The 16,603-nt window shown below is 50.9% G+C and overlaps 1 protein-coding gene across 1 annotated transcript in view; it reads left to right on the top strand.

Annotated features, from left to right (window-relative positions):
- The window catches only part of PTPRS (protein tyrosine phosphatase receptor type S), a 251,796-nt gene that overhangs the window by 218,494 nt on the left and 16,699 nt on the right, over nt 1-16,603 (top strand). Inside the window, exons 27-32 of the mRNA XM_054979906.1 lie at nt 2,319-2,442; nt 5,297-5,472; nt 5,986-6,105; nt 6,921-7,075; nt 10,158-10,443; nt 13,880-14,058. Coding sequence (XP_054835881.1) covers nt 2,319-2,442; nt 5,297-5,472; nt 5,986-6,105; nt 6,921-7,075; nt 10,158-10,443; nt 13,880-14,058 — 1,040 coding nt within the window. The remainder of the gene's footprint in view (nt 1-2,318; nt 2,443-5,296; nt 5,473-5,985; nt 6,106-6,920; nt 7,076-10,157; nt 10,444-13,879; nt 14,059-16,603) is intronic.

Consider the following 16,603-nt stretch of genomic DNA (forward strand, 5'->3'; position numbering starts at 1 on the left):
CGGGCCCCACCCAGGACTCCACCCTGCTTACTGTACGTCTGCCTGGTGGGAGTTTCTTGAAGGATAAAGGCCATAGTATGAAGGACAGTCGTGGGGAAGGATTTTTGTTCTCCACATGAGGGGAGGGCATGGGGCGAGGCAACCGTCCCCCACCTCATTGATTGTGAGGTCAAAACAGAGCCGATGACGAGATTAGCTTTGTGCTTCTGAAAAGCAGCACGTATGTTTTGAAGGGGGGAGAGGGAATGGCTGTGCCATCGATAAAGGGGAATGCTCTACAACCGTTAAACACTACGGGCGGTGGGGGGGGACACTTTCAGAACGCGCCAGCCCTCCTTCCCTCCCCTCCCCATCCTCAGTGAAGACCACAGCAAGAACAGGGCAGGTTTGTGTCAGATGTGACACATGGATGCTGTAACTCCTTGAGAGTCCCTGCTTATGTTTTAATGCACAAATGCCAGAAGCAGAGGCAGCTTCTTGGGCTGGATCCTGTGAATGTGCCTTTCCCTGGTGCAAGAGGTTCATCTCACATCAGGGGAAGGCATCTTGCACTAGAGGAAAGCTCCCGCACTAGTGGGACGGAGCTACAGGACACAAAGCACTGATTTCCTACTTTTTAAAAAAAAATGGTTTGTACAGATAGGCTATAAAGCCTGAATTGGGTGCAAAACTGAGCAGCCTAAGAACTTAAACAAGTTTCTTGCCCTTCCAAGCTTTCAAGGCCCTGGGAGATGCCTAATGAAATTGAAGATGCAAAAGGGGGCAGCACTGAGTGGGTGTTCCCTTCACCAAGCACACGGGGCTTCAGTGCTTGGTGTGGTTCTTAGCCATTCCCATGATGAGCAGAAGCTAAACAAACTAAGAGTCTCTCTACCCGAGACATCTTATACGAGGATGCTCAAGTGTAGGGAGGTGCAATGTTAGCCGGGAAGCGTAGTTTTAAAAGGCAGATCCGGCAGAGATCACTCCTCAGAGGGCATGTTAATTTCATCTTCGCCTCCCCACAGCGACACTTCCCAACTAACATTGCATCTCCCTAACTTGAGCATCCTTGTGTAAGATGTCTCATGTAGAAAGACTCTTAAGTAAAACAGCAACAAGATTCCCAGAGAATTAGCGTTCTTCCCGAGCACCTGTTTCCAAGTAGTGTGTTCCAGGTAACTAGGGGTACACTGCCTCTGAACACAGAGGCTTTATCCAAGGTTGTTGTCGCTTGTGGCTTAGTTTATCGAATCCTCTTTTTAAAAGCCATCTAAGCTAGCAGCTAATTTAGGCAAAGCAGAGAGCGCAACGAGCCCGTTCTCCAGTCAGCCAACGTTCCTCAGGCGTGATTTTAAACAGACCAGCCACAAACCAAGACAGAGTTGTGTGTGCAGGTCCTGCAACAGATGTGCAACGCTAGGACAGATGCGGAGGAAAAAAGGGCCGTGCCTCCCCCCCCCCCCCCCCGCCAGTCCAGCCCTGACTTTACCCCCCAAAGAAGTGAGGGAGGAAGGGCCTGCCTGTCTGCCTGCCTAGCCCAGCCCATAGTAAGAGGGGCTCAGGTGCGATCTCCCCCACAATGGGTGGGGCTCAGGTAGGCACAGGTGGGGGGACAGGCCATCAGCCCATGGGGAAAGTCCTGGTGGTGGCATGCGGCCCGTCCAGTGGCGCTGCGTGCTCTCTCTCTACCCTTCGGACCACAGGCTGCCTCCGCAGAGCTGTATTTGCCCTTCATATTCCTTTGCTGTGGCTTCTGAGTCTGTGAGGCCCGACACAAAGTGTCTGTTCCACAAGGCTTTCACCTCAACCAGAATTCATTTTCCATTTATAATGAAAGTTTTAATTGGCTGGTTGCATGTTCAAAGCTCACACCCTTTGGTAGCCAGAGAGAAGCCAGGCGTTCATTCGCTGGTGGGTGTCTGGGGACGGAACACGAAGAGCTGCTGTGTTTTGTCTCAGTCTTTTTGCTCTGTGATGCTTCGGGACATGAAACTGCTTTTTTACTGAGTCAGTTCTCCCGGCTCAGTATTGTCTCCTCTGAGCTGCGGGGGCTTTCTGGAGTTGCAGGAGAGAATGGTCAGTCCCAACAGCCTTGACGTGGAATCCTTTTGTGAAATGTCAGGCAACGAAGCTGGGATACTCCGCCTGCCGAGCAGATGTTGCATCGAAGGGGACTTTGGTTCTGGAACGTGCTCTGCCTCCTGAGCCAGACCACTAGTCTGTCTTTCGCGCCCTGTCAGGATTGTCACCTCTGAGGGGCTGGATGGCCGGGCGCGCCAGTCGAGCCTTCAGCAGAGCGAGTCCCTGAGCTGTGTTTTCTCTCCTTTTTCCGGCAGTCCATTGACCCTGGTCAGCAGTTTACGTGGGAGCACTCCAACCTGGAGGTGAACAAACCCAAAAACCGATATGCCAACGTGATCGCCTACGACCATTCTCGGGTCATCCTGCTGCCTATTGAAGGTACGGTCCATTTCTGGCACGGGCTTGTGTGTCTGTGGACGGGATTTTTCAAAATCAGCAGTCCTGTTTCGCTTTTTTTGCTCTCATTCATTTGGTTGTTTGAGTGTGGGCTGCCACAGTTGCCACACATGCAATAAGGGTAGAGCACCCCACCTCTGAGGAGTGACGAGGAGTGACTTACTTTGGACTCCTGGTCAAACCCGGCTTCAATCAGGTGGGGGTGAAGCAAAAGAAGAAGAGAAGGCAGGAGCCCAGCAGCTAGGCCGCTGGCACCAGAGTCCTCCAGTGGCTCATATCCCAGTGTGACGCTTAACCCAGTCACTTTTCCATGATGATCTGGTGATTTGCAGGGGAGATCCTCTTGGCTGACAACCATGTAGCCTCCCCACCAGCTCACACACACCAGCCAGGTCCTTACTGGATGTTCCCTGAGTTCTGTATTCCTTGTCTGCTTGTGAATTCAAGTTCTGATCCCATGGAGCTGTTACACAGTGGAGCAAACTTCATTGGATAAACTTCATTGTAGGATTTTTTAGCCAGCCTGCCTAGGGTTTGGCTCACTGAGTAATAAAGAACCTCCTTCCGTTAGGATTGCATGCAAGGACATGATGATGATGATGATGAAATGCCATCAAGTTGCAAGAATTAGGCATTGCCTTCACATCAGCTCTGGCCTTCCTTGGTGATCTCCCATCTCAGTACTAACCAGGGCTGACCTTGCTTAGCTTCCAAGCTCTGATTACCTTGGGCTAGTCTGGGCTATTCAGGCTGCTTGGCAAGGTGGGATCCCTCCAATCTCCTCCACTAGCAGAGGTCCTTACCTGTGGATCTCACCCTGGGAAGGATCCTTGGCCAGAGGAGGGTGCCGCCACAGCCCAAACTGGTCCATGTGGCCGAAATCAGTATGTTTGACGGTGGGCGTTTGCACCTGGGTAAAAACTCTTTGGGGTAACTTATCCCATGAATTTTATCCACAGGGGGTTTTCCAGATTTGATGGGGTGGGAGAGGAAATTTTTTCCACAAACGGGCTGGTGAACTGAGGGGGGGGGGAGCAGAGGGAACGGCCTTTTTTGCCCTGCATCCACGCAGCTTGACTCACTCATTCATTCTGCCGATGTTGCACTTTGGCTTTCTGCTTCTGGCACTTTCTGGTTGGGGCTGCTGGGGTAGGGCAGGGCAGTCAGGGGTACTTGTCTAGATCAGGGGTCCCCAGCCAGACCTCTCCGCAGATGAACCCTCTGTCCCGATGGGTGCGTGGCACAAGGGAGGAAGGGGTGGAAACCTCCGTGTGATCTCTTGGGGAGAACGGGCAGGAAAGGGCTTTGAAATGAAGAAGCTTTGAAATTAGCAACCATGACTTGCTTTAATTATGTGGCACAGTTCTGTTGTGTTTGGGTTTTTTAAATGAAGCATTTCTTTAATTTAGAAGTATGTCAGGTCAACAGCTTCTCGCTCAGTTGGTTTTGTTTCTCAAATTAGCAGAAAGCGGGGATTCTCGCTTGGGAGGAGAGAGAGATTAATAAGAAGTCAGATAGCTGGGCCACTTCGGCCTGGGGGGATGTTTATACAAATACAGTTCACAGGACTGTCGAAGGGGGAGAACATTCACCTTGGGGGGCTGGGGGAATCTATGCCAGCCCCCTCTGCTCTGACGGAAGGGTGCCTGCGACTGTGAGGTTTAATTCCATTGCAGGAATGTTCCAAACGGAACTTTCCAGGTTTGAAGAAGACCCCTGAACAAAATGGACCTTTTATTCCCTTCCTCCCCATGCAGTGATAGTTACTTGCTACTAACTTGCTTCCCTGGCACGGGGTGGGAGGTATACAATGACTTCTTTTACGTAGGGAAGCTGCGTGAGGGGGAAGAACCCACAAACTTTTGACTGTGTTTCCAAAGGGGCTGGGAGAGACTGTGCAGACCCTGCCTCCTGTCCTGCAGATTTCTGTTGGCAGGTCCAGAGGCTCCTTCAGTACTTGAAAAGCAGCCGGAGGTTCTGTGGGATAGCAAGGGGGGAATATGTTGAGCATGTCAAAGAGCATATTGTGGAAGCATCTTTTGTTGCTGTGATTCATTCTCCATAAACAACAGCCCACACCTCGCTGTCCTCCTTTCTATGGACTGCTGAGTTGGTTCTTGAAAGTTGAGTAGGAAAGAAGCACATAGGAAGGAATAACAGCACTTCCTCCACAAATGCCCCTGTGCTAGCATTACACGAATCCACACATGCCTCTCAGACCTATTTGCATGCCTAGCAGTTGACACAACTTACGCAAAAGAAATGGGCAAGGGGTCAGCAGCAAACCAACAGAGCTACTATCTGGAAAGAAAACTGGCCACACGTGCTGGACTCGGAGCCACATCCTCCAACATTTGGGCCAAACAGAACCAACCCCTTGCGAGGCAAGGACTGGCCACATTTCCATCCCCGCTCTCACCATGGGGTGGGCATTGTGCTAGTCTGACCTGTTCTCTGTCCAGGACAGAAGGAAAATCCAGTTCACTTGGTGAAGTAATCTCAGAAGTGAATTGCAGAGCTCTGATCAATGTTGCTCTCCCTAGCTGTATAAAACAGATTATTCCAAATTGCATGCATGCTGAAGGGTGTGGGCGAACTACGGAAGCTTCCCTGTTGCCCAGAAAGCCGACCCCGTCCCTCTGCCCTTACGTGACAACAGGGATATACGTTGATCCTCACACAGCCCTGAGAGAGACTGCCCCGCCCGAGGTCTCTCAGGGAGCAGAACAGGCGCTCGAGTCTGAATCTCTCGGACCAAAGTGCCACCATGTGACCGTTACACCATACCACATGTAACTTTGGTTTAACGCAGGTTGTTTTGGCCGCTCTGATGCAGGGATTGTGGGCAGTGACTACATTAACGCCAACTACATTGACGGCTACCGGAGGCAGAACGCCTACATCGCCACGCAGGGCCCCCTGCCAGAAACCTTTGGGGACTTCTGGCGGATGGTGTGGGAACAGCGGTCTGCTACAGTTGTGATGATGACCAAGCTGGAGGAGAAGTCGCGGGTAAGAAAGGGGGACGTAACCTAGGAGGCAGAGCTTGCCCGTCTTTCTCTGAGAGTATGGTCAAAACTGTGGTGGTGAACAGCGATTAAAGCTTCCTGAAACTTTCAGCTTTCAGTCTTGGGGAGCAAAACACAAGTTTCTAGTCCTCCTTGACAGCAAATGTGTGATGTCAGGGCCTGAGGGCAATGCCTGTTGACCCCTCAGAAGCTAGAAAACAGTGGCATGAGCTGATCTGGGCTCAGTCTTTTCACTAGTAACATGAGAATAAATTATGCAAAATAGCAAACATTATAGAATAAACTTTGGCTCAGATGTATAGCCTGTAACTGTTGCGGAATCCACCTTTTCATGGCGCCTTTTTAAAAAAGTAACATAATGTAGTTACAGCCCTGATTGTGATCCAGCAAAGAAGACCGTGAGGCTCAGCTGAGTCTCGCTGAGCCCAGTTGCTGCTGTTTCTTTTCCCTCTGTAGGCATGTCAGTATCCTGACACTGTGTCTGTTGGTCTTCCAGATCAAGTGTGACCAGTACTGGCCTGGCCGGGGCACAGAGACATACGGGATGATCCAGGTCACCTTGCTGGATACCATTGAGCTAGCCACCTTCTGTGTACGGACGTTCTCCCTTCACAAGGTGAGAGAAGCTGACCTGTGCTGCGAAGCAGGGGTCAGTCAGTGACTGGGAGAAGAACAGGTCCAATCCAGCCCCTCCGTAACTCAGCAGCAAACGCTCCCAGCCCACCTAGCAGGGGTGTGGAGCAGAGAAAGGCCTCTGCCGTGAAAGAGCAAACCATGTGGTGCTTTTGCTGGCTGCACAGGACTGGGCGGGGGGGTGGGGGGGAGAGGAAGGAAGTGGGGCTTGGGCAGAGGGAGTGAGGAGAGGATGGGGGGACTTGCCCCATAACTGTAACGTCACCCACCTGCCCACACCCTCCAAAGAAACTAAGCTGCTGACCATAGTCTTTAGGTCGTGGGAATTTCGCATGAATTGCGGAGAGGCGTGATACAGACTGGAGTTGCATTGTCCCTCCCGCTCCCAGCTCAAGAAATTGGGAACTTATAAATGTTCGCTCAGGTTCAGGTTCTGAACGGGAATGCTCTTCCCTGTGCCTTTATCTTGCTGTGCTGGGGTACCAGTGGAAGGCAAAGCTGCCACGTGATTGGCCCTCCTCGTGTAGCCGCAGGCCTTCGGTGCTTTGCGGTGGTGCCAGGGCATGCATGACATCCTTGGCACAGTACTGCTGCAATGCTTGAAGAGAACTGGTTGGCTCATGTGGGGGGGGGGTGGCACAGGGTGTGTCACCTTCCTTGCAGCATCTCATCTGGATGGGCTCCCTTCCCTGGGCTGTTTGGAGCCATTTGCTCGGCAGGCCCTTGCTTTGGCTAGTCAAGTGCGTCAACCGTGGCAGTTTTGTTCCTTTGCAACCTCTTCTGTGCTGCTTCCCCCAGAATGGCTCCAGTGAAAAGCGTGAGGTCCGCCAGTTCCAGTTCACAGCCTGGCCAGATCATGGTGTCCCCGAGTATCCAACCCCATTCCTGGCCTTTCTCAGAAGAGTGAAAACCTGCAATCCTCCTGACGCCGGCCCCATCGTGGTGCACTGCAGGTACCAAACTCGCCTGCCTTCCAGACCGATCTTGTCGCACAGGGCTGGTGTAATAGGCTGTGCACCAGCCCCCGGGCCCTGGGTGGTTCCGGGAGGTGGCACACGAGACCGGGGCAGGGTCAGGCTTTGCCTAGAAGAGCAGCCCTTTGGAGCTTCCCCTTCACAAGCTATGAGCAGTGCCGTTCTTTCCCAAATGCAGGAGCACGTGCACCCGCAATTTAGCTAAACGGGGAGGGAGGGAGGGGAAATGACAGCAGGGGGGAAGAGCATCTATCTTCCTTTCCTATTCTTTCATCTTGTAAAAAATAGCCTGACTCTTTGTTAAAAGTGTGTCTGGCCAGCTGCATAAAATCTTTGTTGCTGCCGTACTTGCCAATAATATCATGGGGGAAGGGCGGACCCCCGCTTGCCTGCTCCTGCTTCCACTTCCTCCCAGTGATGGCCGGAGTGGCTTTTCAAACGCTATTTGAGTTGCTGCAAAAGCCTAAAATACTCCCCAAGCCCTGGGGAGGGAAAGGGTTGCAGCAGCTGCCCGTGTGCAGGTGTCTCTGTTAAATTTTGGTGATTTTTAACAAACTTTTTAACAAAAGGACGAGGTTGTGTCTGAGGTAAGACTTGAGCCAGATGGAAATTCCCAAACCAAAGAGAACATTAAACTGGCCACCTCAGTTCCCACTAATGCACAGAATCTGCAAACTGGCCTTAGCTTTCTCTCTCTCTCTCTCTCTCTCTCTCTCTCTCTCTCTCTCTCTCTCTCTCTCACACACACACACACACACACACACACACACACAGAGAGAGAGAGAGAGAGAGAGTACGGAGACGGTAATCCTGGCCTGCTTTACTCAGAGTGCTGTGAACAGTGAAAGCACTGTGTAACACAAAGTATTTTGGTTATCATGAATGAACTTAGGTCATTTTATAATGATGGCTTATGAAAGGAATATGGAAGAAAATACACGGCGGTTCTGGAGGAAGTCAAAATGTCATTCCCACAGGTCCCCCTCTGGTGGCTTGTTGTCTTCTAAAAAAGACTTTATTTCTACCGGCAAGGAGGGAAACAAAGATTAAACAGACTTGGGGACCTTCTTGCATTGAGGCAGGGGGATTGCAGCAAGCCTGCGTTTGCGGAGGTGTCCGGGAGGAAAGGTTTTTCCCAAGCAAAGGTTCTGCGCAGGCTCAGAGAGGCAGCTCTCTCTTTCCGGGCAAGCCTCTTTTGGGTCTCCCCATCCCCCCGCGGCTGAAGGTCTCTTGATTTAATTTACAACCCAACAACGAGCTGTCCAGCAGGCTTGAATCAGATTTTATTGATTTTCATTTTACTTATTTTCCTTTATAGTCTACCTTTCTCAGTGGGACTCAAGGCAGATTGTGAAGACGATACAATAAATCAGTCAATCAATAAGCCAATTACAAAATATAACATTGGAATGATAACAATATTTGGATCAAACAGCAAATCCCAGTCCAATGAAGCCATTCACTCAAATCAGCAAAGGAGGTCACAAATAACTTCTGTGTGTAACAGCAGAGTCTCCTGCTAAAAGCACATAACTTAGTGGGGCTGGGACTGAAGAACTGGAAGCGGGGGGAGCAGCATTCCCCTCATTCTCCAAGAGAAACACAGATACAGATTGGCCTGCGGGGTCACTCTACGAGGTCTTGATTTCTTGCAGAGTAGCCCAGGCTCATCTGAGCTTGGAAGATATGCAGGGTCAGCCACGGTAGTACTTGGGTGGGAGACCAACAAAGCAGACCGGGGTTGCGAAATGGAGGAAGGCCAGGGCAAGTGACCTCTGCTGTTCTCTTGCCTGGAATGCCTGCGGAGGGGGTCCCCAAGAGTCAGTGGTGACTCAGAGTCACAGTCTTCTTGCAGGTGGCCTGGGGGGGGGTTTGAAATCCCGCTTTTTTGCAAGGAAAAAATGTGCTTTACCCAAACAGACAACCTGAAGGCTTCTCCTATGGATGACAATTCGCACAGGGCTTTTTAGAAAATGGAGGGCCTGTAGTATGGGACGCCGGCTTATGGGGTCAGATCGCCGGCTTCCCGTCCTCTATTCCTGTCCCCAGCGCCGCCTCACTCGCACTCCATTCCACCAAACAGGAAGGGCCCCCCCCAGTTGCTTCAGGTGTTACAAAGTCTCATTAACAGAGATCAAAGGAGAGGGATTTGAAAAGCAAAACAGAGGGACACCAAAGGAGGGGAACCTTTTTATCTGTCAAGCTGCAAGAACAGCGCTGAGAGGGAAATCGGAGTGATTTATACAATATCTTTTTTTCTCCTCTCTCTGTGCACACAAAAGGTTATATATTGCCTAGATGCATTTGCACGGTGATGCAAAAGGTTATTCTTCTTTGCTTTTGAACACCTTTCAGTCACTGAACCAAAAAAAATAAATCAGCAGGACTTAGAATTTCCCCGCTCCCTCCCCACCCCACAAGTCCCTTAGTTAACACCAAGGAAGGACAGCTCAGCCCACCCTCCGTGTCTGATGGTGCAACTGGAAATGTATGAGAAAAGGTCAGATCGGCGGCTGGGTGCCTTCCAAAGCATACTTTGGGCAAATGTATACAAGTGGCATGTTACAAAACGGCTCAGCTCGGAGTTTTTGTGAGTTCTCTCTTTTACACATTTGCCTGCTCATCAGCAGACCTGCGTGACCCTACTGCTTGTGAAATATAAACCCCCTTGACAGTTTGTCAACTTATGTGGCCCTTTGCAAAATGAAATAAGCCTGAGAGAGCCCTACCCCAGGAAGTTTACAGTTTAAATTTTGAGAGTAGGAGAAGGAGACCTATCTCACATGGTTGTTGTGAGGATAAAATGGAAGAAGGCGGAGAACTCTGTGCGTCATCCTGAGTTCCTTGGAGGAAGGGTGGGGTAAAAAGAGAAAAGAGATTTCAGCATCTGTGGTTGGTCAGAGTTTTATTAGAATTAACTACGGTCAACCACCTGACCTACCCAAATGCCACCAAAGCTGGAATATGCTGATAATATTTTCTAGCTTTTGTTGAAGAGGATGAGGGGCAGACCCCACAAGAAATGGGGTGCCCCCAAATTCGCATTTCATACTTTTTTTAGTGCGGGGGTCGGCCGAACAGGCTGCTTTATCGTGATTGACGCCATGTTGGAGAGGATAAAACATGAGAAGACGGTGGACATTTACGGGCACGTGACTCTCATGCGGTCGCAGAGGAACTACATGGTGCAGACAGAGGACCAGTACAGCTTCATACACGACTCCTTGCTAGAAGCTGTTGCCTGCGGAAACACAGAAGTCCCCGCCCGGAATCTGTACACCTACATCCAGAAGTTGGCCCAGATTGAAGTCGGGGAACACGTCACAGGCATGGAGCTGGAATTCAAGGTAGGGGGTCAACGACATGAGCTGCTCTGCCCCCAAGAAGCTGCTCCATCTGAAGATACTTTGGGCGATGCTTCTCTTCTTGGCATTGTCCCTGGGGCTGAGAGAGAATCAGCAGGCACAGGACCAGGGCTAAAGAGAGCCCCCCCAAACCAGTGCCTCCCGGGGGGGGGGGCGGTGAGAATATTTTTAGCCTCTTTTATTGCAAGCACGCCAGCGGCTAACAGAGTATAAAAACGGAGCCCGAGCAACGTAGTTTTGATCATGCCAGGCCAGAGTCTGGGCGATCCGGGTGCCCATCCCTAGCCCGCCATGAAGCTCGCTCTGTTGCCTCGGGCCAAGTCTGTTTCTCTTAGCCTCAGACTGCAGTGAGGATAAAAGGGGGAAAGAGAGCCATTGAGCTCCTTGGAGGAAGGGTGGAATAAAAATGTAATAGATAGATTTAGAGTGTTTTTATTCTCTTTTTCTGTAAGGTGGCTAGTGGAATATAAACGCAGTAAAAACTAGGTACAGAAGGAAATCAGCAATAAAATGAGCCACATTAAAACTTCAGTATCTGAAATAAAGCCACAAGGACGATGTAAAGTAGCAGAGTTATTAAACTATATGTTCCCAAATACAGATTTATTCTAAACCACCCCCACGCCCCCAGTCAGCGCTGGGCCATCCGTCCAACATATGGGAGGTTTTTTTCTAATGGGTAAGGGGACAGAGGAAAGACAGATTTCATTTTCTAGTTCTTATTTATCTTCTTTTTCTCATCTCTTTCTTTTCTAAGCAGCAGCCTAACTGCTTAGTAAATCCCAGCTGTGCAAAAACTTAATTCCCGCTGCACAAAACCTGTCCAAATGTCTTCTGGAATAAAAGCATTTTTCTGAGACATCAGAAAGGCAGGAGAGAGGGGGCGGGGTGGGGGTGGGTTCCTGGGGAGAGACGAGGAGGCCTTGAGCGTTGACGTATTGGGAGGGTCAGGCAGAACAGGCTCTTCCTCTCACAGCGTTGAGCGCATCGGTCAGTCTTCAGGGCCTTCGGCGTCTTCCAGCGGCATGCCCTTTTGCTAAGACTTCTGGTATTTTAAAGGATATGATGTAGTTGCGGCAAGATTCCAGTCCCTCCTCACTGGTGACTTCAGAGCAGTCACACACACACTCACACAATCCTCTCTGTGTCTCAGCTGAACCTACCGCAGAGTTGTTATGAGAAAAAAATAGGCGTGTGCAGCGCTTGGGAGGAGGGTGAGATACAAAACTGAAATGTGAAGTTGTGCTCGAGTTATACAAACTAAACACACCTGCATATTCTAGTTTGCATCATTTTGCTAGTCCTAAAAATGGACAAGGAACCCTACAGCAAGCACTGGAGCATCTCCCCAGATTTACTAAAAATGTTCTGCTTGTGGCTTGAGAGATTCAGCCTTGTGCGGGCCTCACACTTTTAAGCCTGAGGGCTAGAACTTGCCCCTTGTTTGGACGCTGAGACCGCCGGCACGCGGACTCCTGTTCCTGAAACAGCCTTTGGCCACCTTTCTGCGCTCCTGCAGAATGATGGCCGTTGCCTGGCCCTCAGAGCCCAGATGCCCTCGGGCTGAAGGTGAGCGGTCGGAGCCTAGGTGGGAGGCTCAAGGAAAGTGGAGCGCAGGTTTCCTGAATCAGACCTTGATATGCCCCTTTTGATTTCCAGGGTGCTTCAGGTGGTTGTCCGACTGCCTGTATTCCCACTCTGCAGACCTGCCTCCAACACCACACCACACAAGCGTAGCACCTGCTTGACAGATTGTGTCAGACTCAGATCTCTGCTTTAAAATAGATCTCCAGGTGTTAGTTGCATTTCCAAGCAAGCCAAGCGCCAATGCCTTTTGGGCTTGGTGGAACCTAGAAAGCTGCCGTATGCTGAGTCAGTCCATCGGTCCATCTGGAGCTAGGGGAGCAGAGGGGCTCAAGCGTTGCACAGGAACAAAGAGACCTGGGTTCAAGTCCAAGCTCTGCCAGAAAGCTCTTGGGCCAGTCACTCTACTAGGCCAACCTGCTGCACAGCGTTGCTCCAAGGGTACGGCAGAAGAGCTTGATCTCCTTGAAAGAAGGGTGGGATAAAATTGGCAATGGGTAACTTGTGGTGGAAAGAGCCGGGAGGCCAAAAAACCCCAGGGCTGTCCCCAGTTCCTGTTCAGTGACACCACCCTTTCCTGTACACCTGGGAGTACCCAAACCGAACTGTGTAGTAACTGCCACCATCAGCAAATCACTGGGTGGATTTGTACGCTTCGCACTCTGTACCCCTGTTGCTGTTCAGAGGCTCCACCCAGTTGTTGTGCCTCCCACCTTTCTCCTACAAGTTACCATGGGGGACAGTCTATTGAATGTTTGCAATTCTGAGCTGTTCTTCTCAAGGAATTGGCGAGCTTACCCACGGCCCCTCCCCGTTACCACTTTTTAGACGGCAAGACCAAATAGGATTGGTGTTTTTACAGAGATCAGGCTTGGAACATTCAAAATACAAGAAAGTTCAATAAACAAAAATAAAAAGAATACACATGGTCTGTTGAAGCATTAGGCCAAGCAAGGATACAAAGAAAAGGGGAAAACAGGAATTCTCCCCCCCTCCCCCCGCCTACCATCAGTACTTAGTCTTAATAATGTTCAACTAGCAGAGGCTAGTAGTTCTTGAAGTTGCAGCATTTAAAAGTCTATTGTCCCGTTCATTTTCAGACTTGCGATTTCTCACCTTTGAGCCTGGCCACATGGACAAGAGGGAGTCCCTAGATAACGGCTTAGTCTGTGACGGCCTGTGTGCATTTGGGTCAAAAACTGTTAAGATAAGAGAGCTTCTTTCCCCTTGTCCCGAGAATTTATAATCTTCTCTTCAAGAGTTGGTCCCCTTACCTACCCAGGATCGTTCTGCTGCAAGAGGAGGAAATTACTATCTAGCCATTGGGCTGTCGTAGCCTCTGTCCCTTGGATGTGACGCTCCAGCAAGGTGTGAGGGGCAACCTTCTGGTCCTGCTTGGCTAGAGCCATTCGCTTCTGTAAGCACTAAAGGACTTTGTTCTTGGGGCTTGCTGACTCATCTTTCAGACACCTCCTTTCTGTCAGCTGCACCCATTAACAGGGTGTAGTCCCCATGGTTGAATTCTGGGCTGAATTCTAGGGGGAGGACATTTCTCCACATAGCTCAACATTGTTTCCTCCAGCAGGCAGCAGGTCGCCAGGATCCGAGGCATGGAAGAGTCTTTTCCGACTTCTGACACCTGAGATCCTTCGGGTGGAGGTGCCAGGGATGGAACCTGGGGCTTTCTGTATGGGAAAAGGCATGCGCTCTGCCCCTGAGCCACAGGCCCCTCTGAGAACAGGAGAAGCAATGTGGAAAGCGATGCCCGCTTGGGGCCGAGTTCTTCCTCTGAATTGCTCACACCTGTGTGGTCTCTTTGCTTTCCTCCTGCCAGAGACTTGCCAACTCCAAAGCCCACACTTCGAGGTTCATCAGCGCCAACCTCCCGTGCAACAAATTCAAGAACCGCCTTGTCAATATCATGCCATATGAGACCACGCGGGTTTGCCTCCAACCCATCCGGGGAGTGGAGGGCTCCGACTACATCAATGCCAGCTTTATTGACGGATACAGGTACAAGCGTTTTTCTTTATTTACCACCAGGGCTTTTTTTCAGCTGGAACGTGGTGGAATGGAGTTCTGGCACCTCTTGAAAATGGTCACATGGGCGGTGGCCCCGCCCCCTGATCTCCAGACAGAGGGGAGTTGAGATTGGCCATGGCGCGGAGGGCAATCTCAACTCCCCTCTGTGTGGAGATCAGGGGGGCGGGGCCACCGGCCATGTGACCATTTTTGCTGAGGGCGATTTAAACTTTAAAAAACTCCTCCCTTGTTCCAGCTGTCCCAAAGTGACGTCCTTGTGCGGTCCTGAGTTCCACCACCTCTTTCCCCAGAAAAAAAGCCCTGATTACCACTGAAGAACCTTGCTGGGTTCCACCTCCTCCTGTTTCCCATAAGGACCAGCCTGGTGTTTTTGGACACTCACAAGTAGGGTACTGAACAGACAACCCTCCCCTTTTCTTTGTCCCTGAGAACCTGTATTTAGAGGTAGAATGCTTCTGAATATGGAGGCTCCAGTCGGCCTCCATTGTTCATAGATGTTGATAGACCCAAGCCCAATAAATCAGTCTGAGCTTTTTTAAAGGCCTTTTATTCTGGCGGGGTCATCCTGACATCTCGTGGCAAGGATTTCCATCAGTACTGTACAAAGAAGTGCTAACTTTCCCATCCCGTCAGTACTGGGATAAACGGCCGTTTCCCTAAGACCTGAGCTCCTTTAGCTGGAGATGCTGTGCAACGGATCTGGACCTTCTGCTTAATGACTTTCCGACACTGAAAAGTCTTTCCTAAAATCTGTTGAGGTCTTCCACTAGAGAGGCCAGTCTGCAATCTTCAGTGTCCAAAGAAAGCACACGTCCTATCAATGCACCTGCCCTCCAGCCGTAGTAACTCGGAACCGGTGGCTTCCCTGCCCGCCGAGAACTGTGAGAAGTGTCGTTCTCAGAAGAGGCCTACTTCCTCACAGACTGTCGTTTCCGACAGTTCTTTTCAACTCAAAAGCTTGCACGCTGTTTCATGTTATTTTGATTGGTCTTAATAAAGGCAGTACGTGGCTTTTTATTCTGGGGTTTGGGGAGACCTGTGACTGTTGAACGTTTGAGAGTGTTTGAGAGTAGTAAAGGCACATAGGGATTTTAGTGGTCTCAGGGGCAGAGAGTGGGGCTGAGAATTCTCTCAGAGATCCAAATTCTCTTCACAGAACTCATAAAAATAAAACTGCTTTTTGTCTATCATTTGGGCTGGTTCTGGAAGGATCTTGAAAAATACCCAATTGCTTGAGCCTAATCTGTTTTTTTTAAAAAAACATCTATTTAAAAACATCACGTTAAAAGAGGGAAAGCAAAAGGAAAATAGGAGAGCTCCTCCTCAGGTCAACTTCCTAGCCCCTTGCCCAAGTCTTAACTGATGCTCTTGGCCAGGGCTTTTTTTCTGGGGAAAGAGGTGGTGGAACTTAGTGGGTTGCCCTCGGAGAAAATGGTCACATGGCTGGTGGCCCCGCCCCCTGATCTCCAGACAGAAGGGAGTTCAGATTGCCCTCATTGAAAATGGTCACATGGCCAGTGGCCCCACCCCCTGATCTCCAGACAGAGGGGAGTTCAGATCGCCCTCAATGAAAATGGTCACATGGCTGGTGGCCCCACCCCCTGATCTCCAGACAGAGGGGAGTTCAGATCGCCCTCAGTGAAAATGGTCATATGGCCAGTGGCCCCGCCCCCTGATCTCCAGACAGATGGGAGTTCAGATTGCCCTCATTGAAAATGGTCACATGGCCAGTGGCCCCACCCCCTGATCTCCAGACAGAGGGGAGTTCAGATCGCCCTCAATGAAAATGGTCACATGGCTGGTGGCCCTGCCCCCTGATCTCCAGACAGAGGGGAGTTCAGATCGCCCTCAGTGAAAATGGTCATATGGCCGGTGGCCCCGCCCCCTGATCTCCAGACAGAAGGGAGTTCAGATTGCCCTCAGTGAAACTGGTCACATGGCCAGTGGCCCCACCCCCTGATCTCCAGACAGAGGGGAGTTCAGATCGCCCTCAGTGAAAATGGTCATATGGCCGGTGGCCCCGCCCCCTGATCTCCAGACAGAAGGGAGTTCAGATTGCCCTCAGTGAAACTGGTCACATGGCGGGTGGCCCCGCCCCCTGATCTCCAGACAGAGGGGAGTTCAGATTGCCCTCAGTGAAAATGATCACATGGCGGGTGGCCCCGCCCCCTGATCTCCAGACAGAGGGGAGTTCAGATTGCCCTCAGTGAAAATGGTCATATGGCCAGTGGCCCCGCCCCCTGATCTCCAGACAGAAGGGAGTTCAGATTGCCCTCAGTGAAAATGGTCACATGGCGGGTGGCCCCGCCCCCTGATCTCAGACAGAGGGGAGTTCAGATTGCCCTCATTGAAAATGGTCACATGGCCAGTGGCCCCACCCCCTGATCTCAGACAGAGGGGAGTTCAGATCTCCCTCAATGAAAATGGTCACATGGCTGGTGGCCCTGCCCCCTGATCTCCAGACAGAGGGGAGTTCAGATTGCCCTCAGTGAAAATGGTCATATGGCCGGTGGCC

This window comes from Eublepharis macularius, chromosome 5 (assembly GCF_028583425.1).
Source record: "Eublepharis macularius isolate TG4126 chromosome 5, MPM_Emac_v1.0, whole genome shotgun sequence".
Lineage (NCBI taxonomy): Eukaryota > Metazoa > Chordata > Lepidosauria > Squamata > Eublepharidae > Eublepharis > Eublepharis macularius.